The 24,940-nt window shown below is 35.2% G+C and overlaps 1 protein-coding gene across 3 annotated transcripts; it reads right to left on the bottom strand.

Annotated features, from left to right (window-relative positions):
- Positions 1 to 16,960: 16,960 nt before the first annotated feature.
- On the bottom strand, positions 16,961 to 24,572 carry LOC149548180 (uncharacterized). 3 transcript variants are annotated; one of them, XM_089792222.1, is made up of 7 exons: positions 22,369 to 24,572; positions 20,789 to 22,092; positions 20,511 to 20,617; positions 20,021 to 20,300; positions 19,415 to 19,747; positions 18,041 to 18,115; positions 16,961 to 17,567 (listed from the first exon to the last, which is right to left on the bottom strand). In XM_089792222.1, the coding sequence occupies exons 1-7, from the start codon at positions 23,870 to 23,872 to the stop codon at positions 17,532 to 17,534; spliced, it is 3,639 nt and encodes a 1,212-aa protein (XP_089648348.1). In that variant the 5' UTR covers positions 23,873 to 24,572; the 3' UTR covers positions 16,961 to 17,531. The 3 variants fall into 3 exon arrangements, 2 of the variants coding, with proteins under 2 accessions (XP_089648348.1, XP_089648349.1); XM_089792223.1 differs by lacking the exon at positions 19,415 to 19,747 and having other exon boundaries at positions 22,369 to 24,565; XR_016354000.1 differs by lacking the exons at positions 19,415 to 19,747; positions 20,021 to 20,300 and having other exon boundaries at positions 22,369 to 24,565.
- Between the last annotated feature and the right edge of the window lie 368 nt (positions 24,573 to 24,940).

Genomic DNA, 24,940 nt, shown 5'->3' with positions numbered 1-24,940 from the left:
CAATTCATTAGCAACTCTGTTAGTAACTTCTTTCTTATGCTTCATCACAAATGTAAAACTCTACAAATAGTCAACCCACTTCATATGTCTCTGATTCAATTTATGTTGACTTCCTAAGTACTAAAAAGCTTTATGATTAGTATACAACACAAACTCCTTAGGAATCAAATAATATCTCCACTTCTTCAAGGCTTGAACAATAGCATAAAACTCTTGATCATATACAGAATATTTTTTTTTTGCATCATTCAACTTTTCACTAAAGAAAACAATAGGTTTACCTTCTTGACTCAATATAGCTCCTATTGCACTACCACTTGCATCACATTCAACTTGAAATACCTTATTGAAATCAGGCAAAGCCAATATAGGCAACTCAACAACCTTTTATTTCAAAGTCTCAAAACTCTTATCAGCTCCATGTGTCCACTTGAAATCATTTTTATGTCCTCTCATCATCTCAATCATAGCATTACAAATACTACAAAATTTCTTATAAATTTCTTGTAAAAACTAGCCAAACTATGAAATGATCTAACCTCACCCACATTCTCAAGTGTAGGCCATTCCAAAATTTATTTTACCTTCTCAGGATCCATCTTCAAACCATCAGTTGAAATCACAAATCCCAAATACACAATCTCTTCTTGCATAAAAGAACACTTATTTTAGATTAATCATCAACTTCTCCCATTTCGATCTTTGCAATACTTGTCTAACATGCTCAAGATGGTCTTTCTTAGTCTTACTAAATATCAGAATGACACCCAAATAAATAATCACAAACTTACCCAAGAATCTTTTTAGAACTTCATTCATTAACCTCATGAAAGTACTAGGTGCATTAGTCAAACCGAAAGGCATAACCAACCATTCATACAAACCATCTTTTTCCTTAAAAGAAATCTTCCACTCATCACCTTCTCTAATTTTGATCTAATGATAGCCGCTCTTTAAATCAATCTTGGTAAAATACTTTGCTTTACTCAAACAATCCATTATGTCATCATCCTCAGCATAGGAAACCTATATTTTATCATGAACTTGTTAAAAGCTCTAGAATTAGTACACATTCTCCATTCTCCATTCTTTTTAGGTTCTAATATGGTAGGTACAACACATGGACTCAAACTCTCTCTGATCAAACCTTTCTACAACAACTCATGCACTTATCTGTTAAATTTTTCATTCTCTATAGGTGTTAATCTATATGGTGTTTTATTCAGCAAACTAGCTCCAGGAATAAGATCCATATAATGATTTATACTTCTCATTGGAGGTAAACCATCAGGTATATCTTCTACAACAATATTCTTGTATTCATTTAGAAAATTTTCAATTTCTACTGGCAATTGGATTCTATTAGTTTTTGTTGCTTGGTCACCACTATTTTCTGTTACTCGGTTGCTATGGACACAGCTCAGCTTCCTGGTAATTATATCAAAACATACTTGATTCTTTTTTATTTTCTTTTCAAATTGTCTCCCATTAACCATGTAAATTCTCACAGTAGTACAGTTAACCTCATCTAGACTTTCAATCAAAGGTAACAATATTTGCTTCTTCCCATTCACCCAAAGAGTATATTGATTCAATCTTCCATCATGTATAGCAACTCTATCATGTTTCCAAGTTCTACCCAACAAAATATGACAACAATCCATAAGCATAATATCACACAAAAATTCACCAAAATAATGCCCAATCTTGAACTTCACAAGGCATTTCTCACTTACCAATATCTTATGCTCATCTTTGATCCATGAAACATGATAGGGTTTAGGATGTTTTAGCCTCTGCAACTACAACTTTGTAATCAGCTCTTCTAATGCCAATTTTTTTGAACTTCCACTATCAATGATTACTTTGTAACATTTTCTAGCCATCTTACATCTGATTTTGAAAAAATTCTCCTTAGGATAGGTTCCTCATCACTTCTCTTATTACATAAGGTTCTTCTTACCATCAAATTTTCACCAGCCTCAGGTCCACTTGGTGAACCCTTAGTGTCTCCTTGAATTACAACATTTTTGTTACCTTGTTCGCATTCATAAGATCTACACTCAAAGGATCTATGCCCTTATATTGATTCAGTCTTCCATCATGTATAACATCTCTACCATATTTCCAAGTTCTACCCAACAAAATATGACAACAATCTATAAGCATAATATCACACAAAAATTCACCAAAATAATGTCCAATCTTGAACTTCACAAGGCATTGCTCACTTACCAATATCTTATGCTCATCATTGATCCATGAAACATTATAGTGTTTAGGATGCTTCAGCCTTTGCAACTACAACTTTGTAACCAGCTCTTCTGATGCCAAATTTTTTGAACTTCCATTATCAATGATTTCCTTGCAACATTTTTCAGCCATCTTACATCAGATTTTGAAAAGACTTCTTCTTAAGATAAGTTCCTCATCACTTCCCTTATTACATAAGGTTCTTCTTACCATTAGATTTTCACCAGCCTCAGGTCCACTTGGTGAACCCTTAATGTCTCCTTGAATTATAACATTTTTGTTACCTTGCCCACTTTCATAGGATCTACACTCAAAGGATAGAATCCAGGAAAGTGTTGTAGCAGGTACATTGGCATTGGAATCACTTTCAAGTGTCTTTGAGAATCCAAATATCAAATGTTTATAAGAGTGTTTCAAGTATTGGCACAATCTCCCTGTGATGATCCCAAGTATTAAATGCTTATAAGAGTGTTTTAAGGTTGGGAACCACTTCAACGTCCTTTGTATGGTTTAGAGGTAATGACATTGTGGCAGAGGCTTCTGCAAGGGAATGAGCCTCATGATTATGGCATTTACACAGAAGCAAAACTTGCTTCTTCAACTCCTTACACTCAACTCTTCACTAAAGTTATTCTTCAATTCTTTGCATATACAATTTTATCACATTGGAAAACTATATTTGATCCTGCTAGCTAGGCATAGTTGATTGTTCATTTTATTATACCTACTCAGTTGACAGTTCTATAAGAATTTGAAATCAACCCAACCAATCAGCAACTAGATCCATTTAACTGGTTATGGCTAGTTTCTTTCTAAAAATATCTTCTCTAATTTTTTTTGTAAATTTTCTTGTGAACTCTACCCATTTTTCCTGGTTTGCATTATTTTTGTGGAGGATCTTGAGGTAAGTCACTTAGCACAAGTTAAGTGAGTTTTATTTTATTATTATTTGGATTTTGGAATATGTATGCAGTTGGATCAATTTTTCTATTGTGTAGCTAAGATGTAATAAGCACTTTAAAAAGATCTCTAAATATACATGTTCAGAGGAGATATAAAGAGATACATGTTTAGAAGGAAAAGAAACCAACATTTACATACCCTTGAAGAAAATCGTAGAGCTAGGGCATGGCAAAAAAATTGCAAAGAAAGGGAACAAGACGACAACGAAATTAGAGAGCAAGGGCACTCCATGGCAACAAAATTGTAGAGCAAGGGCACGATACCAAAATTGCAAAGCAAGGGCATGGCAATGAAACATAGAGATGACAAATGCAGGACAACCAAATTAAAGAGAAAAATTATAGAGAAAGGGCATGACAACGAAATGCAAAGATATATCACAAGAACAAAATGCACCAAGCACATATGCATAATCATGAGGCTCATTCCCTTGCAGAAGACATAACCCATTTAAATATATGTATATATCAACCTAGCTAATCAACAACTAGACCCATTTAACTGGTTATAACTTGTTTCTTTCTAAAAATATCTACTATGATTGTCAGGCCCAAATTTTCTTGAACAAGACACACAAACAATAATAATAATATTCAATTTTATTTCCTAGAAACAATTTATGAAATAATTAAACTAAAATATATTCATGGTATTAAAAAGTCCTTTCAAATGTTACAATCATAATTGGATCCTTACATCAATTTATAAATTACAAGAAGATCTACTTTTGATCTTTTTTTTTTCAAAACATAACTTTTACAAATGTTCATAATAAAACATCTTCAAATCTCCAAAAGAAAGTGAAAATCCTCCAAGCTTTGCTTCAACACATGTATCCATTTAGAAAACCTGTACAAGACAACCCTGTAAACCATGGAGAGCTCACCTCCCAGCCTAGGTCTCTAAGAGACCACCCACTGAGCTTGGAGAACTAAGACCAACCAGGTAACAATCAAACACACAGATATACATCAACCATACATGATACAACATTTAACACCCTTTTTGAGCTTACACAGTAGGTTACTAGAGGAACCAATAGAATGGGTGAAGGTGTACCTAAAACCCCAAGGAGAAGCCAAATATAGAAAATCAAATCTACCTTCATAAGACATACAAAATGAATACCAACTCTCTCAAATTTCTCCCCTTATCACCCTCAAAGTGCATAACAAAGTACTAGCACATGCAGCCAATACTACATGCTTATCCCTCTTCCTTCCAGAGAAGAGACCCTACACTCAGGGGATAGGCCCAACTAACTCCTTCACCTTGAAGGCCACTTCTTCCCTCCCAAGGGTGAGTGATGTCCTTCCACACCCATAACATCACACTCTCAAAATCAAATGAAAATAAGGCAATAGAAATCCATCCACACTCAGCAATACCACAGGAACAATGAACAACACACATATGCATCTGTAGCAAAATTTACACATCTTTTATCTATAAAAAAAAAACAATACAACACATAATTTCCAAAACATGGCAAAAATTCCAACCTTTCTCTAAGCTATGGTAAATTACCTGATTTGAGAAGAGCCCTCTATCCTTTCTTGATCCAATCTCCAAAACCAAAAACCTCTAAAACTAGAGAGTGGGTGAATACCCCACCTATTTTCCAATTTCCCTCTAAAAGAAGAACATTCCTAATTTTCCTCCATCATGAAAGAGAACAAACACTTTAACTCAACCTAAGTTCCCTATTTGGTAGGAATTATCAACTCACTAGAGATAAGGTGGGAATTTGGGTAAGTCCTCTTCCATTTTCGCAATACTTAAGAAATGGAATTTTAGAAGTGTTAGAAAAGAGATTTTAACTCCAATAACGCCAAAATTAAAGCCCTAACATATAGTACTAACATGTAGGTAACTTAATTTCACTAAAAGAGCACACTAAGGCTCAAACAAAGCCCCCTAAAGTCACCCTAAATTTGGAATCCGAAATTTAATTTAATTAAAACCTTCATAAGATATTTTATGCAAGGGGATGGAAACTTAAACATTTCTAACTGGTTAGGAATAAGGTTGGGTATCTTTTACCAATGACTCAACCTAACTTGCCACTAAACACATAACAACACAAGTGTCAAGTGACACTATAAATATACATTTAACATTACAAGTGGCAAATCAATTTTCACAAAAAAGAATCTAATCTAAAAAATCCATTCACATTACGTTCACAAAGTAAAATACTTAACAAGGAGGTTAAGATCTCTTCATTAGATCTAACCTTGGCAATCTCAATTAATACAAAGGTATAGTCTTAGTTCTCCATTTTACCATGGATATTTACTGTACACTCAACCCACATATCAGTCATCTAAGATAAATAAAACATATGCATATATATAAATCCTCAATCAATCCTATATTCATAATTGAATCAAAACATAAAGCATTTCTCAATTGAATAACATTTTTCCATTTCTAACCATTGTGCATATATAATACAATCATTATCGAACTAAGCATGACATGACTCTTTTGCACATTTCATGATTTTCATACATATATACAATCCACCTAACATTTATATTGAAACATAATTTCTTACTCATTAATAAAATAACCAAACCAAGTACATGAATGTAACTAATCATCAAGCATCATAAATAAGTTCTAACATCATAAATGATTACCTTAAAATAAAGTGTCCCATAGTATCAACTAGTTTGAGTAATAGTCCAAAATAGTCCAACATATAACAAGCTCTCAAATATAAAGTATCTGCAATGCAAAATATAAAGTATCTAAAATGCAAATAGACTACTATGATATGCTATGATAAAGTATCTAAAATGAAAATAAACTGCTATGATATGCTATGATGGGCCAGGGTGAGGCCTCACAATGATATGCTTTTGTAAAATTTCTTGCGAACTATGCCCATTTTTCCTGGTCTACATTATTTGTGTGGAGGATCTTGAAGTAAGTCACTTAGCATAGGTTGAGTGAGTTTCATTGTTTTATTATTTGGATTCTAGAATATGTATGTAGCTGGATCAATTTTGTTGTTGTGTAGCTAAGACGTAATAAGCACCTTAAAAAAGATCTCTGAATATACATGTTCAGATGGAGATATAAAGATATACTTGTTTAGAAGGAAACGAAACCAATATTTACATACCTTTGAAGAAAATTGTAGAGCTACGACATTGCAACAAAATCATAGAGAAAGGGCAGAAGATGGCAATGAAATTGTAGAGCAAGGGCATGACATGGCAACAAAATCACAGAGAAAGGGCACAACACCAAAATCATAGAGCAAGAGGATGGCAACGAAACAAAAAGATGACAAGGACATGGCAACCAAATCACAGAGAAAAATCGCAGAGAAAGGGGACGACAATGAAACACAAAGATCACAAGGGCATGACAATCAAATCACAAAGAAAAGGCACAACGACAAAATGTAGAGATCACAACAACAAAATAGCAGAGCAAGGGCACAGAAATGAAATATAGAGATATATCACAGGAACAAAATGCACCAAGCACAAGGGCACGACGATGTTTAGAGCTCTCCACCCTCGTTTAGAGCTTTCCACCTTCTTTTGTGTGCAACTCTCCATAATCAAAACACATTGGGAATGATGTATGTCATGTTTGATTTTTTCTTTTTTGTTTATACTTATGTAGGTGTTGCAATTACGATGCTTACATTGATATTGTAACAACACTGGGGAAATTGCAAAAAAAAACATGAAAATCACCACAAATTAGACCATCGTCACAATTTGACCCCAAATATTGTAGTGATAGGCCCACACAAACTCTCGTGATCATTCCATGTCATGATCACATGCTATGTGCATTAAATGTAGCAAGTTGGTTGGTTAGATCTGCAAGAACTTGATTCAGAAAACCAAAGTGTTGAGTGTCAACAAATACCACCAAGCATGCCAAGCTCCTACAAGTATTTTTGAGTTCCTTAAATGCCAAGAAACATAGTATATTCCAAGCAACATTATATGTTAAGCTCCTTCAATGGCCGAACTCCTCAACCAACACTACACCTAGTGATGACTAAGGAGCACTCCTTTGGTAACCAAGCCCATAACTCCAAAAGCAAAATCCCTCCGACATGCAAGATTGTGCACTACCTTAGGATGCTCCTACATCATAAATTAATTGAGGCACCACAACACCATTTCTATCTCATTCTTCCTATTGCATGATTTAGTGGCCACTATGATGGATGTTAATGAGAGGATAAGTAAGGCCAAAAACTTTGTTATTTTACATCAGGGGTTCATTCTTCACCTTTATAATTTTAATTTATATGTGTCCTACCTATTGTGTTGCCATGCAAGATTTCCAAGGCCTACCTAACCCACCTAGATCTATGGGAGGGAATTTTTCTACAACCCACACAATCTAGTCATTTCCAACGTCTCCCCTCTCTGGAACCTCCAAAATATAGAAAAAAGTCAATGTTAGAGCTTGGGTAAATGTAAAAAAACATAAATTGAAGCCCCTACTAATGTTGAGCACAAGGGTTGTTGTAGGAGGTTAGATAGACTTGCAAAGAGTAAGGCCAGTTCCAAGATGCTAGCAAGCCTAAGGGTGATTGTGTTGGTTTCTAGGAGCTAGAAAACATGATGGATAAAGTTCGAAATCATATTAAGGTCTTGCAAATTAAATACACCTTGACCAATTTTGTTGTGAACGTTATGTACATGGTAGAGACTACATTGCAACTCCCACAACATGAGAAAGATGACAAGATTCTAGAGGATGGGGATTGAAATAAACTATATGAATTTCCAGTGGATGGTTGGACAAGGATTCTCCTTTCAAGGTCAAGAAAAGATGTAACAAAAATTTATTTTATTTGTTTATTGTACTTTTCTATTGGTTTTGTGCATTGGTGTGATGACCCAGTCATTAACCTTCTAGACTGGCCCTATGTGGCCTTTTATGTTTCTAAAAAACTTTACTAGTAGCTTTAGGAGTATTTTCATTTCATTTATGATGTTGGATAATGCTATGGACAATATTAGTTCTATGTTCGATAAGTACTTTATTTGGTTATGTAGGTTCTATGGGGGTGGGTTTTTTTATAATAACTATTGGGGCTATGAATCTGCTAGTTGTTTTTTGTGGTTGTCTACTAATTATGGGTTTCCCATTGTTGTGTACTTATTGGCCAACCCCTTAGTTTTGGTTTCTTTAATATCAAATTTTGGTGTCTACAATTCCCAATAGATTAAGGTGGGAAAAAAATAATTAGAGAAATACATTCAAATGATTTTGGGGGTTCACTTTAATAGGTAAAACAAATGCTATAACGAAAAATCTATATTGGCATTAGTCAATGGATGATGTGAATAGTTGTACTACTACAAAAGAGTTTTCCAAATTTTCAATGGCATATAATATAACTCTAGTTTGTGTAAATCTTCATCAATATCTATGTGATCATGGGTTGATATTTTCATACATTTTACCTTGGGACTTTTTTGTACTTAAATGTAATGATTCTATTTTTTATTTTGTCTTAATATTTTATTACTGTGCACTTTATTTGTATAAAAGAACTATTAATGCAATAAAAATTATCAAGTTATTTTTTAAAGTGATTGTGCATTTGCATGGATTGCCTAAGCCTATCACACATTACCCGAATACAAGGATTCTTGGTAACTTTTTGGAGGACTATGTGAAGACAACTCAACTATAAATTGTACTATGGTTCAATCTATCTTCTTAGATGGATAAGAAAATAAAGGTCATAAGTGGATGTTCAAAATTTCACTTCAAAACTTAGTTGATAAGAATCCAAGGTAATCAAGGGTTTTAGTTTTGGTTTGTGCTCATTTTTCTTTAATTATAATGCAAATTGGTCTCCTAATTAGTCTTCTTTTTCATATTATTTTTCAAAAACAACCCTAAGGAAATAATTAATATAATTGACCTTCCCAAGGGAAGATAGGTTAGCCAAAATGCACTAGACTTTGAGAGGCATGTACGAGATGTGGGTGACAAGTTAGGTAAAAGCTACACATAACCAATCAACAATGTAATCTTATGTGCCCATGCAATTGCTTAGATTTGAGCAGCTAAATTATTCCCATGTAACTATGAGAAAAAGATAAGTTGGAATCAAGAAGCTAGTGTTGAAGAACTAAAAATAGGTTGTCAAAAAAGGAGATGTTCAAATAAAGACACAACTCTATAGTGAAAAAATGTCAAGTGGTTCCACAAGTTTATTTTCCTCCTTTTTAATATTTTTTTCCCATTTTTATTTGGATAAATTGTGATTTAAAATATTCATGTCATTATACATTTCAAACAATAAAATTTAAGAAATCTATTTATAAATAAGCAAAAGAAATAAAAAAAATCATGGGATGGTTGAATCCACAAATAACTCTTTAAAAAGTTGAGTTGTAATGTTAGTCAAAATAAGCTAAGTAGCTACATGATACCCTTCCCTAAAGAAAATGCAAGTTCCAATCAAAGAAAAAGGTGCATTAAGAGGAGAATGACTCAGGGTTTAGTTATGTAGAGAAATAGTCCATGAGAGACTTAGCAACAAATTGAAGCCAAAAAAAAATTAGCCTTTGTACGGATTTTTTATAATGAGAATCTTTTAGTGGACTAGGGTGAAGAATTTGACATCAATACCATCTTTAATGTTTTAGATTTGAAATTAATTTAAATGGTAAATAAATTCGATGTGAAAATGTGCTAGGAGAAACACCTAACATATGGCAAGTGAAAAAAGGAGTAGAATGAAAATGGAATAGACACAAGCATTGCTACTACAATGTTGAAGAAGAACAAAATGTGTTTGGTAGGAGATAGATCAATGATTGTAAGAACATACTAAGGATAAATGCCTAACATGTGGCAAGTGAAAAAATGAGTAAATTGAAAAGGGAATAAAATCAAAGGTTGCTCCTACAATGTTGAAGAATAACAAAATAAGGATGACTAGTTGTTACAACTCTAAGGAGAAATGCCTAGCATGTGGCAAGCCGAAAAAAAGGAGTAGATTGAAAAGGGAATAGAGACAAAATAAAAATTAAAAAATAATTGAAAAAAGTTGTTCTAAAAAAATATAAATAAACAATCACGGCAGCCAAAAGGACTCCACTATGAAAACCAGACTATAACCAACCAACTCAAAGGCTGAAAGAACCAAAATTATCCTACCACATAAAGCATACATCTGGAATGAAACATATAGACTATTTAAACTCAAAAACTTAGAAGTCATTGTATCTATCTAGAGCATTTCATCTAACCTTCTTGGAGCCACAAACATTGATATTTTATCTCATCTACTTATCTTTGGTATCTTGCTCCATCTTTACACTTAGCCTTCAACTGTAAACATAAAAAAACTAATTCAAACAACATGAATGAGACTTGAGTAAAAAACTAGAATATCTACTTCCTGATGCAAGCCATTATTGGAAAATAGTATTCAACGTCTACTTTTCCTATATGTAACAAAATGCATTGCCTCAGAGATCCTTAAACCACACTCTTATGAAGACGAAGCTTAAAGATTGTCTACTTCCAACTTAAGGTATGACAAAAAAACAACAAGAAAGGATGGAATATAACATTCCATTTCCTTCTAACTCTAGGATTGCTCCAAAAGATATGTGATAAATTTTCATATTGTTGACAAAACGGGCATAAATTGGCTTGTTGTGACAGGAATCTTAATTTATCATCAATTGGTAATTTCTTGTCTAAAACTATAAAATCTGAGCATTAACCTCAGCTTTAGATTTCCAAATTTGTGAACTCAAGTTTAAGCCATTTCCTTTCTGAAAACCTATAATTCCATTTAATATTAAGACATGAATTTAATTGTAAGCCTAGAAGAATCTATAAGAAATTGTTCTAACGGGAAGCAAGAAAAAGGAAAAATTTCTAGCCACAAATAGTCTTTAAATACATTGCACTGTAAGGGGGTACACAACTTCATAAGGAGTTCTTGAGGAACCAATGAACTAACAATTTTTTTAAAAAAAAAACCTTTAATCTTGTTATGTAAAATGAAGCAATCATTGATATCTTTCCAAGTAAACTAGTCAAGAGAATTGAAGTCCCATAAGTTGCCAAAATGTTTCATGCCTTTGCTAAAAAGATAGCAAGCATGTACTTATAGTTAAAGATTGGCTACAATATTGTACAAGCTTGTTCCTCCAAATCGAAAATCAAGCAAAGTTGAAGCCATGTTGTTCCTCCAACCCAAACAGCTACAAACTAACTTCCAAGCCTTCCAAATGGTTTGTAAAGGAAGTGGGCCTTTAATATTGAAAAATGGCCAAATAAATTTTTATCCAACCAACCCATGTCACGCCACCTCTTATTCATATCAACAAGAACAATTCTATTATACACCAACATCTTCCATGGTTCATCCCCTAAAACAACTCTTAATATCCATTTGGTAGATAAACAAACCCCCTAAGTCTTAGGATCCAAGAGATCGAATTCTCCTCTATGTTTTGGATGAATACAATGAAGCCATGAGGAAGACCTAAAGCCAGCTTTGCCATCCCAATTAGTCCACAAAAATTCACGGATAAGTTTACTAAGATCCTCATAATATTTTGGAAATGACATCCAACAATAAGAGTAATAAATACATGAGACTTAAACGATTCGGTTAATCACATGTATTTTACCAGCTAAGGGAAGATATTTACTGCCCCAATTAAATATTTTGCTCTTCAATTTTGTGAGAAACCAACTCCATGTGTCACAAAGAGAGATCCCCAAACCAAATGGGATACCAAGATAACGTGTAATTTGCCCATTTTTAATAAGTTTCCATTGACTAGGAATCCAAGGTGGCATAGGACTATGCTAGATTGTCAAAAATGTTGTTTACGATGAGATAGATGAGAGCCCAACACGGAGCAATACAAATCCAACACCTCCATCACATGCTGAGTTTCTGATTCAAAATTTTGGATAAACAATAGAATGTCATCAAAAAAGTGTGAATTAATTACCACCAAATTATTTAGAATAGATATACCCTTAATAAGCCTCATTTTGTTGTATTTACGCAAGAGATAGATCAACAGCTAAAATATAAAGAAATGGGGATAATGGACAACCTTTCTTTAATAAGCGATGTAAGGGAAATGGACCAGATAATGAATTATTGACCCTTAATTGGGCAATTTCATCTCTAAATAACATTTGAACTGTTGGAAATGTATTCGGTGCTCCCCTCAGGATTTGTGACAAGGGCTTAACTGCCTCTTATGTACTATAAGTTGAGTGGTTGTATCGGGCATTGATAGATCAATCTTTTGGTGTAACAATAACCCCACTCTAACAAGTGGTATCAGAGCTTGGTCACAGGTTCAAACCCTCAAACCCTTAGGTAACACTAAGGAGGAGATTGTTGGAAATTTATTCAGCACTCCCCTCGGAATTTGTGACAAGGGCTTAACCGCTCCTATGTACTATAAGTTGAGTAGTTGTATTGCACATTGATAGATCAATCTTTTGGTGCAATGACAACCCCACTCTAACATGAACATGCCTGCAAATTTTGGGACCAAACCCCAACCACTTAAATAGAGACAAAAGTTTTTGATTAATTCAAAAACAAGTTTTGAAGGGACCCAAAACCTGTTACAAGCTAGAGTTGTCGTTGCTCCAAAAGATTGACATGTTAATGCTTGATACAACCACTAGACTTATAGAACACATAAGGCGATTAAGCCATGTCACGAATCCCAAAGGGGAACATTGGTGGTTAGTCCAACAATCCCCCCCCCCCAGCATTACCCGAGGAGATTCGAACCTATGACCAAGTTCTATTACGACTTGTTACAAGCTAGAGGAGTTGTTGCACCAAAAGATCGACTTATTAATGCCTGATACAACCACTAGACTTATAGAACACATGAGGCGATTAAGCCATGTCACGAATCCCAAAGGGCAATGTTGGCAGTTAGTCCAACAAAACCCTTTACAAAATCATTACAAAAAGAAAATCAAAATGAATCTCGTCTTATTAGACCAAATTTGTTCAACACCATGACCATTATAACATGATAAACAAAACCCTACTTGACCAGCAGATACAACAACCCAATAGTAACTTGACAAAAAGAACAAAAAAGTTGTTAATACTAACAACTCTAGCAGACACAACCAACAATCTAGACCAACAAACAAAACAAACAACAACAAACCAAAACAAAGAAAATAATATTAAACAAGTTTTTTAAGGATCTTCTCAGACTACATCTCAAGATCCTCAATCCTCTAAAAGACCATTTTGATTTCGTTGATATCAATATTGCATGTGCTCTCTGGCTCCTTAGAAGCAACTTTCTTTTTTAGGTTTCCTCTAGTTCTCTTCCTAGAGCCTTCTTTTTGACTAGCAATTGTTTCCTCCTTGAGATCCACCTTAACAACTTTTTTGTTGTTTTTCTCTAGCATAACATAGAGGCTCTTTAAGTTAGTAGCATTGGTTTTAAGATCCGCATGGTTATGGAGAAGAATAGACCTTGGAAGCATCTCATTCTTCTCCATTCTATCATTGAAAATTAGCATTTTCCCTCCATTATGTCTTGAACTTTCTTATCTACCACTTCCTTTATCTACTCATCCTAAAAAACACATCTAATGCTGGCCTTCTCAAGAGACTACTTACCTTTAGCAAGATTAATGACTTTGTCTAATTTTTCTTCAGTCTTAGAGATCGGATTGTGCAAGTCAGAGATTTATTTAGCCATCCATCTGGCAACGCGAAAAGAGTAAATTTACAGTGCCTTTGCAGTTTGAAGGACTCCCATATTATTGTCTCTTTCATCAATTAGTTCCTCATAATCAAATTGAATGGATTGATCTTTCAAGTTATCAACCTCATTGTTGACAATGGGATCACCATGAACATGACCAAAACTATTATGATTAGGTGATTCAAAAACCGCATAATCCACTAGTGTGGGATTCTCCATCTCAGGCTCATTCAACACTCCTAATTTCTCAAGCTCAGCCAAAAACTCGCCAAGTTGGACATTGGGGAACAGTTCGTCAATATTCATCTCTTCATCCTAAGGATTATCACCTTTTTCACTCCCTCCTTATCCTTTTCTGTCGCACCCACCTCCATAACACTCTCAGTAATAATCCTATCCTTTTGTCTAACCTCTTTATTTTTCACATTTGTTGGGAAGTCAAGATCCTTCTTCGTTTTAGAGTCTTCGCCTTTATTTTGATGATTGGGGGCCACCATAACTTTATGTACACCAATACAGATGAAAGTTGCTCCTACAATGTTGATAAATTACAAAATGTATTTGGTAGGAAAGGGATGAATAGTTCTAGGCAACACTAGGTCACTAGAGTTGAACTCGTGGTTTCTCCACTTGTATTCTTTTGAGCTACTAGGTTCAAAAATTCATAAAGATGTGGAGGATGATTTATAACTGACAATGCAATGTTGCAACCTTCAGTTAAAAACATTGAGAAGTGTTTTAAATTTTTGTTGTTTGTCCTTAGTGGGAAAGCTCTACGCAATTATTTGGGAATTCACCCAGTTTAGAATAACACAAATTAATTACTGCAAAATTAGTAGGAATAGATATACCCTTAATAAGACCAATTTATTTGTATTTATGCAAGAGATAACCAAGATCATCAACAACTAAAACGTAAAGAAATGAGGATAATGGACAACCTTGCCTTATTAAGTGTTGTAAGGGAAATGGATTAGATAACGAATTATTGACCCTTAATTGAGCATTTGCATCTCTAAATAACATCTTAAAATGCCTACAAATTTTGAGACCAAACCGCAACCACTGGAATAGAGACAAAAGTTGCTCCTGCAATGTTGATGAATTACAAAATGCATTTGGTAGGAGAGGGATGAATAGTTCTAGACAACACTAGGTCACTAGAGATGAACTCATGGTTTCTCCACTTGTATTCTATTGAGCTAGGAGGTTAAAAAATTCATAAAGATGGGGAAGATGATTTATAATTGACAATGCAATGTTGCAACCTTCAGTTAAAAATATTGAGAAGTGTTCAAAAATTTTGTTGTCTTCCATTAGTGGGAAAGCTTTATGGAATTATTTGGGAATTCACTTAGTTTAGAATAACGCAAATTAATTACCACCAAATTATTAGGAATAGATATACCCTTACTAAGCCCCATTTACTTGTATTTATGCAAGAGATAGCCAAGAGTGTTAACAGCTAAAATATAAAGAAATAGGGATAATGGACAACCTTGCCTTATTAAGCGTTGTAAGGGAAATGGACGAAATAACGAATTATTGACCCTTAATTGAGCTTTTGCATCTCTAAATAACATCTAAACATGCCTACAAATTTTGAGACCAAACCCCAACCACTCGAATAGAGATAAAAGTTGCTCCTACAATGTTGATGAATTGCAAAATGTATTTGGTAGGAGAGGGATGAATAGTTCTAGACAACACTAGGTTCCTAGAGGTGAACCCATGGTTCCTCAACTCGTATTCTTTTGAGCTAGGAGGTTCAAAATTTCATAAAGACGAGGAGGATGATTTATAACTGACAATGCAATGTTTCCACCTTCAGTTAAAAACATTGAGAAATGTTTGAAATTTTTGTTGTCTGCTGTTAGTGGGAGTGCTCTACAATTATTTGAGAATTCACCCAGTTTAGAATAAGGGTTTTGTTTATTGGACGGTGGTGGGCTCCCGCAAAGGAGGAATGTTTGATCTGCTTTGGGAGAAAAATCTTTGGTAAGAGAATGTATGTCGTTACCGTCCAGAAAGAATTTTCTTTTTCTTGTCTATAGTAATAGCTAAAAGCTTACATTGCATTAGAGAATAATTTGCATCATACTCAGCTAGAATTCAATTCTTTCACTGCATAGCTAAGAACTTTCCTCCAAATGTTTCTAGAAGAAAGACGCCATTCAAAGACAACCATTGATTACTGGGTGATACATATTGGTCAAAGTGACCAGTATCCAATAGGATATGACATATATAAGACCAACTTCTAAGAGGTCCTCTAAAGTGTAGACATCCTACAGTTTAGCTCGTTTCATTGTAAGGTATATATAATCTTTAGAAAGAAAAGGATGCCCATACCAGCCTCTGGAGGGTCTCCACGAATTATTCATCCTGGAGTTTGACTCATTTCATTGTATGGTACTTGTGATCTTTAGTAAGCAAAAACATACATGATTTTAGCCACATTTCCTCCCCATAGTCTGTAACTGGAACAAATGCTTTGCATACACAAGTCATCTAATAGACCACACTAATACTTTGGATCTATAACCAGTCGAAATTTCACAGCCTTGGATGTACCTTGATTTCATGTTTGATGACTTAAGAGTCATCAACAGAAATCTCTAGTGTAAGTCTCTCTAGTCCAACATCCAACTGCTGAAGAGGAATAGCAACTGTTACATACCATGCAAACTTCCATCCATGTTAAATTGAGAATCTACATTAGGATGAATTCTATGGAACATAATAGTGTTGAAAATTAATGAGGTGAATAGATAAGTCCAAAATTTCTTTTCAATGTAATTTAGGGTGGAATTGTTTTATTTGCTTGAATCTATTTTGTTAAAATAGAAATGCGAACTCCTTGATAGTAACTTCCCTCTTTCTTTCATGGTCCACTTAAAATACATTCAGTTTTTGAGTGAAAGCTTTGTATCATACTGTATGATTTGTAGAAAGTATATGTGTGTAGCTGTATATAAGGAATGCATATTGTCTCTGCATAATAACCAAATATAATTGATTCCTCTTGTATAGCATAACAATTGTGTATATAATGGGTTCCAAAAGAACCAATGTTTTTTCCATGATAGTATATGTTTTTATTATTCTACAGCAATATCAGGTCAATATTATCATTGCAAAGGTTAGAACATTCCTTCCAAATTTTCTTCAAGGCAAGACCTCATTTGCTGATATTAATTAGTCAGGGAGGTGATACGTATTGATCAATAGAGACCAGCATCCTACAGGAAATGCAAGGTACTAAGATCAACTAGGAAGAGAACCTGAGAAAGTATGCATCCTGGAACTTAATTCATTTCACTGTAAGGTGTTTATAGTCATTTAGCAAAAAATAGTATGCACTCTTTTAACATTATTCTCTCCCAGGGACTTTGTTGATGCTTTGGATGTATTTCTAGTGAAAGTTTGACTGCCTCAAGGGTGTAGCTTGACATCAGCTATCACTATTTGGAACAATATCTTTGCATAATTTGTTGTTCCGAAAAAGAAATTTTCATATATGATAGCTCCAAATAAGTGAGGTGCTACAATCATCATGATTGATCTTTATAGTTATACTCTCCCAGGGGCATTGTACTGTAGTCTGGCCTGTAAAAACACAGAAGCATAGTGAGGATCAAATGTGAAGTCCTAAATGCATTTTAAATGAAGAGTGCTGAATCTTTGGTTTATCAGAGAGGAAATTATTGTTGGATCCAAACAAAAACATGCAAGCCACTGAAGAAGAAAAGAACTATGTATTGGTAGAAACTCTGTTTCAGTAGAAATATGTTCAAGTTTATATGCGAAGGCAAACAGCTGTTAAACTTCCTAGTTTTCATTACCACACTAATTAAGAATCTTCCTGTTGGTTTCCTTGTTTGGTAGCCTAGCTGAAAGAAAGTGTAAAAATTGTTCGCATCGCTGTGATCATTTCCAGCATAATATGATTAAACAACCAGTTCTCTCTTTACCAACTGATTATGCGTTTGTGAGTCTCAAGCATTCCCAGACAAAACAGTAAATTCAAGTAATTTGCCTGCCCAAGTACAATAACTAAAGGAAAAAATTAAGAGTTGCACCTCAGATCCCTGAAAAGGAGTTTTACTCTTTTCTGCTTTTAGTTTGTGTCTTGTACTCCACTCCATTGGTGTCACCTGCAAAAACATATATGTGGGTCTTCCCTTTTAGAATCACTCAAAGAATCCGATGAAGCAGTATGGATGAGCTAATTTAAGATGAGAAGGGAAAATTATGCACTTTCGTTAACACTGATTAAAGATATGTGAGTGGAAGCAACTGAGTAGAATTCAATAACCACCTTTAGGTATACACATGGCAGCTGTCCTAAATAGTGAAGAGCTCTATAAACCTAGGACTGATATTTTGTTTACTAGGCAGTGATTTGGGCTCTTTGGAGTCCTCCGTTTGAGGCTTCTTCATACCCTACCTTTTCCAAACATTTTCTACCTATGAAATTGATGAATGCCAACAGTTCGTGAGTTTGACCGTAGGTGAAAAAACCCAATATAAAAGCTACCCTGTTCCAAGCATGATCATCTCGCAACAAGCTCTATATATAATGTTTGAGGCTTGAGAAAATATTGCATTTGGAAGCAGAACTGAATTTGCATCATTTTTCATGAATTCGCATATTCTCTTGATAAAACAAAGTTTATGTTTTGTGAGATTATATCATGACATGTTACATTAAATTGCAATTTAAGTACACATATTTCTATACAAATCAAACACAATCTTCAAGTCTGCACATGTGCAATCTGAGAAATGAGCTTACCAATGTGTGCACATGACCACACACATAGACAATCCCACAAGAACATGCAAGAGAACATACACCCACACCACACCCTTATATACACATGCATACCCATGCGTACTACCCAACTACATGTGCCGGTGTTCTTACTTGTATTCATTGTTTATGCAATCATATTCCAAGTGCAATAAGAGTACTATTCTGGTGATTAATACTACAGATGAAAGTTCATATGGTTGTTGTTGACATAGGAATATGTGTGTGCGCACAATAATTCCTTATATATCCTGCCTATGAGTATGGAAAATGTCCCAAATACATCATAGAAAGCTCATACCAAATGGATCCAGCATATGTCAGTACCTTTGTGGTGATCAATTTAAGGGTTGACAATTCTATATGGTAATTTACATCTGTTCCGCCTGGGGTTCTGTCTAGGCAACCTGAAAGACCTCCCATGTACATAATGGAAAACCTGGGTATAGTCTAGGTCATTGGATATTTTCCAGAGGTTGTCTAGGGCATCTATGACATGTAACTATTACCAAATACATGTACTTGTGTTCAAGCTTGTTGTGTTTATTGACAAGTAATGTATAGTTGCCCTCAAGCAGCAACTAGAAATAGCAAACAAACAGATGTAGAGAAGATTAGATATGGAGCACTAGTGCCTTACATGCAAAATTCCCTCGCATGCTAAAGTTCCCTCCAGATCGCCAATGATTCTGGCTATCCTGACCTCCAAGTTCCTTTGTATTTCCTTGAGATTACTTTTGGCAATTTCAATGGATTCCAATACGTTTACTATAGCTGGATAAGCAAAATCATTGCTTGTAGAACTTATATTATTTGAAATTTCCTGTTGTATAGCCATCAATTTCTGACCTGTTGCCACAACATAACATTGTAGCTGGAATGTTTCTATGAGAAACAACTCTTTTGCTGCAGTTTGTTCTCTTCTTCTAAGATCAAGAGAACAATTTACGGTGCCCAGTGGATCTTTGTTATGCTAGCATCATAAATTATATTGCAATGTCAGTAAGCCTCTAGCAGCAGATTTCATAAAGACTTTAAACCTTTAAATGATAAAATGTATTATATAAAAAGAAAACAGTAAATTATTATGCAGAGACAAGTATCAGACATCCAAACCATTACAAATTCAATCTTATGTCATTGAGCAAGGTGTAGACAACTAAGTCTAGTCATATATTTATAGAAACTCGATATTTCTACTTTAAAATAAATAGCAAAACAGTTCATCCTAGATATGAAAGCTTACCATTCGTTTACATAAATCATCAATTTTTTCTATAAGTGACTGATATCTCTTTAGTTGTTTCTTGAGTAAGTGAATTGCAGAAATAGGTTCCCATTTTAATTGCACTTGCCAGTCTGCATTGTCATTTTCTGTTTGGATCATTATTCGAGCATTTTTTAAGTTTGGTAAATTGGACATTTCCAGTTTGCTTATTTTCTCTAGCTGTGTTAGCTGCTGCTCAAGCTCTTTGACCTTCGAAGAAACTGCTACTGCTTGGACATCCCTTTTCCAGGATGAATATCTTTTAAACAGAATAAAAAATATAAAAATTAGGGTTGAAAAACTGAATGGATACAAGAGAATAATAAAACTTCGAATGTACTGGAAAGGCTTCGATAAGAAAAATATTCAGTGTATTTTACTTGGTGTTAGTAAATTGATCAGAGGTTCAGAAGCATTCCCTATACAAAGTAAACAAAAATTTCAATGGCACTTATGAGAAAACTCTTACCCATTTAACACATTCAAGGAAGCCAATTCGTCAGCAGAGACATTGGAATTTCTATGCAATTTTGTATCAGAAACTGATTGAGTTAGAGGCAAGTTTTTTTCAGAAGCCTGCAAATATGAACACAAGCACTAATGAATCACATTAAACTTGAATTTGTTATATAAAATTCAATCTTGAGTGCTATGAGAAATGATAATCATATGTTCTGTCCATTAGCAGTGATCTCCTCAACAATTGGATTGGCTTAAATTGCACTCCTGAGAAGAATTTTGACTTACCTTGCCTTGACATTTCCTTTCAGAGTGACCTTCATCTCTTGACTGCTCCATTTTTATCAATGTTGAAGACTGACCACTAATGATAGCTTTCCCTTTTGAAAGACCATTGCTTCTTCGGATCAAAAATCTATTCTTTGTACTCAGAGAGTTGTTTCTTGTGTCATTTCTTAGCATCAAAACATGATTCCCTGCACTAATACAGTTAATTTTGGTATCATCCTCGCAATCATCAGAGACGCTTTGTTCTTCCTGTAATTTAATGTAATCTGCATGATGCTTATTCCCTAAATTCTGTCTTTCAAGGGAATCATTCGTATGCAATACATTGGAGATATGCTTATCCACATCATGTTCCTTGTTAAGAACACATGCATCAGGTTCTGAGATATCTGTTTCTTCTTGAAAATTCTGAGACTTACTGCACTCTACAAAACTTTCAATTTTCTCTTCTGCAGTGTGTAGCAAGTTCTTTACTGTTCTTAGCTGACAACCAGCTCTAGAAACCTTAGCAGCCTGATCAATGAGATCATTTAGCTGCTTTTCATGGTGATTCTCCCTCTCCATCATGTCATCCCTTGCTTGAGTGATCAATTCAGACAAATTATCCATCTTGACACAGGCATCAGTTGCGGTGCTTTTTGTGCAAGATTTGTGCTGTTCAACCACAGGATCCACTGAACAAACTTGTGACCCATTTACCTTTTTAATTGTCTCAGATATAATCTTTTCTTTAGATTTTCTTTCTTGCTCATACTGAATCTGTACTTGAATCATTTTTGCTTGTGTAACAGCTAACTTGTAATCCTTCTCTTGAAGCTCATTTTCTACCTCCTCTAATACTTTGATTAGTATTGTCCTATGCTCTCTCTCTCTTTCCCTCAACTTCCTCTTCACTGCCTTGAGTTCCAACTGCATTGCTTCGGCATCCATTTCAAAAGGTCTGAGATGGAAACTAAGAGATTTGTTTTTGTTACAAAGCTTATTCTGATGCAAATCCAGCATTTCTTTCAATTGTTCTACATCATGATTTCTCTCAACCAACAATGTTTCCAATGCTGATTTTTCTTCCCTTGCCTGCTTTAGATTAAGATTAAGAATTTCAATCTCTGATTGTAATTTATCTGTAACTCTTTCCATGTTAATCAGATGCCAATTAAGAATCTCCATATTATCATCATTGATTCTACTGTGCCTTGAAAATGCATCCAACTTCTGCCAATGCTTCTTACCAAGTCTGACCGCATGTCTTGCTTTATCTAGCTTTACCCAATCTTTAAAGCCATTCTGCACTCTTGGTGTTGTCACTTACCACACCAAAACGAAAAAAGAATAAGCTTCGTCATTGATAATATATATCATGATTACGTCACCAATTTCTTTCCCGTGAAATGAATTCCATTAATCAAAACTACAATATCAAGCATTCAATTCAAGAATTTGTGTGCAAATGTTACTAATAAGTACACAGGATGCAGCTAAATAAAATGCATGGACATGTAGGAGGGAGGGATCGCAGCACACAACTCAGTTGAACAAAAATGGAAAAAAGAGAGAGTTATGAAGGCTAACAGAATCCTTACCCTGTCTTTGAAAAAAATGTTTAGATGTCCCCGTATCTCTGTATTGTACAAGGCGGTCCTTGGAAACTGAAGATTGAGATTTTAGAGGATCAATTTCATCTTCTAAACAATCTCTCACCTCTACTAGATCTTTGCTTCCATTGCGTGAACACTCCAACTGGAGCTTTTGTGAGCACGAACTCTTTTCACTTTGACCCAAGTGCAATAAAATACTTGCTTCCAACTCGGTTAATTTATCTTCATATCTGCTAATCTTATGTTGCAAGTATTCTACCTGTCTCCCATACTTGATATGCAAATTCCTTATCTCCTCGGCCTGCAATCTTTTCATTTCTGTATATAGATCTGATCTAGAATCATCCCTAGTTGCTAATCTGCTTTTCAACCTCCAACGATGTTTTGCAGTGCCATCTTTCTTCCCTTCGCATATTCTCCTCAACCTTTCAACTTCAAATTCTGCTTGCTTTCTCAATGCGTTTGATATCTTGAGCTCCTTCTCAAGTTCCTCATTTTCTTTGGCATCTGCATTGGATCTTTTTAACATTACAGACATGACTTGCTCTCTCTCACGCACATCCTTTTCCAAATGGGCGACTTCCATTGAGAGACTTTGTATGAGAACGTTTGCATCTTTCTGCTCTTTGAGAATGATCTGACGTTCTCTATTTTCTGATTCAAGCTGTCTCAGGGCAAGACCCATTTCAGCCTTCATTTGTCTTTGATTGGAAACAAAATCTATGAAAGCAGCTTTGTGCCTTCGAAATTCGGCCTGGCGTTCCTCTGATTCCTTAGACACCTTCTCTTCCAACTCTTGAACAAGGGCTTCTGCTCTATCAAGTTTCTGTTGGAGTTGATTTCGCTCGACCTCGGCCTCTTGCAAAGTAGCCATCACCAGGAACTCCTTCTCTCCAAGCTTCTCGTTCAAATCAGAAATCCTCTGCTCCTTCACTAGACATTCTGAACAACAATTTTGCTTGTCGTCGACATCCACCTTACTTACTTGCATTTGAGTGCGGGCTTGTAAAATCTGAAGGTCTTTTACAACGGCCTCTATCTGCTGCCTCAGATTCTTTCTTTCATTCTTCCAGTTGTTCTCCTGAGTGGCAAACATTGCAACTACTTTCTCGTTGGCCTTGGCATCCTCTGCCCTTCGCTTCTTCATCTCACCAACCTCTGCTTCAGCCTTGGCAACTTTGGCAAGGATTTCAATCTTCTCCAATTTCCATTCCTTCTCATCATTTTTCTCTGCCATCTTCCAAATAAGCAATCCTAGCAGTTGTGTAGCTCCTTTCAGAATTTCTTCAATTGCCGCCTTCGAGCTGCCCCTGCCATTCATTGGTAGATCTATCATCTTCTTCCTTGCACCCAACAAGTTAACAGTGGCCACTGCACAAACGACCCCGAAGTAAATGGGGAGAAACATTTGTTCATCTTCATCTGCAAGGTACAGGGACAGCGATTTCTTCTGTCCAACATCCTCCATCTTCCTCAGCTCTACCACCATCTCAGAGCTTTCAGGCGCCTGCTTGTAGACCGCTCTTTTACAAAAACTGTCGCTCAATAATTCTCAAATTTCAAAAGCCTCCTTCACTAATCACTACCATAAAGAAATGCCCAGAATGCAACATTGCCCATTTTCGTCAGTTGGGTAGTTGGAAACAGCATTAACTCTGCAAGAATTCAACTTTCTCCACAACAAAATGGCGAATAAGGCTCTAGCAGAGCTCATTCAAGGCGGGAGAGGAGTGAGAAAATACGACCAAGCGCTGGAAAACAATTAGCATGGGTTCAACGATTCCATCGAAACCGATGGTAATTTCAATTGTGAGAACAATGCTTGTCAATGACAGTGGCAGAGGCGGTGCTTATCATATGATTTGAAGTTTGGCGTCATGAAGCCTTTGCCCTTGACGGGTAAACCAAAATTCTAAACAGAAGATTGTGGGTTTGGCAGTTGACACGCTTAAAGAGGATTCGAGAATATATGATAGAGCATGCCGAGTGTGCAGCTCTATGCAGGGTGAGTGTTCCTCAACTAAGTCCCCTGGCTTCATAAAAGTATGTATGTCTAGGAAAAGTACAGAAAAACAGAAACAAGGTTCCATGAAACGAGGCCAAGGACGCACCGCTTATGGGTCCCGAAGGACCCATTGCTATGCGTCCAATCAATGAATTTTCGCTACCTCGGCCAGTGTCATGCATTCCCGGAGTGTTGTCTTTGCATTATAAATTTATAGACGAAGGGATGGATTTTGTGCATTTAAAGGAAGTCAGGATTGGAAGACATTTCATTTTGGAGCGGGCTAAACATATGGGGAACAATTATGCTAATTTTTTGATGGCTGGTTCTTGTTCTTGGTATAGTCTTCATAGTGAGAGCATTTCGAGAGGAGATCACCATCTTCATCTTGTATTTAAAAAAATATGGCAGAATTATAAACATTACGATAACATAACAAAATCTTGATCAATCTATAAACTATTTGATGTTTAACCTCATGAATCTTGATTTTTAAAATTTTTTTTTTCTCTTCAAGACCACAAGAATTTAAACAAATTGTATGTAGTTAAA

The sequence above is a fragment of the Cupressus sempervirens genome, chromosome 7 (assembly GCF_028749045.1).
Source record: "Cupressus sempervirens isolate cs-2001-9-10 chromosome 7, ASM2874904v1, whole genome shotgun sequence".
In the NCBI taxonomy this organism is placed as follows: domain Eukaryota; kingdom Viridiplantae; phylum Streptophyta; class Pinopsida; order Cupressales; family Cupressaceae; genus Cupressus; species Cupressus sempervirens.
This window is presented reverse-complemented; position numbering and strand designations above follow the sequence as displayed.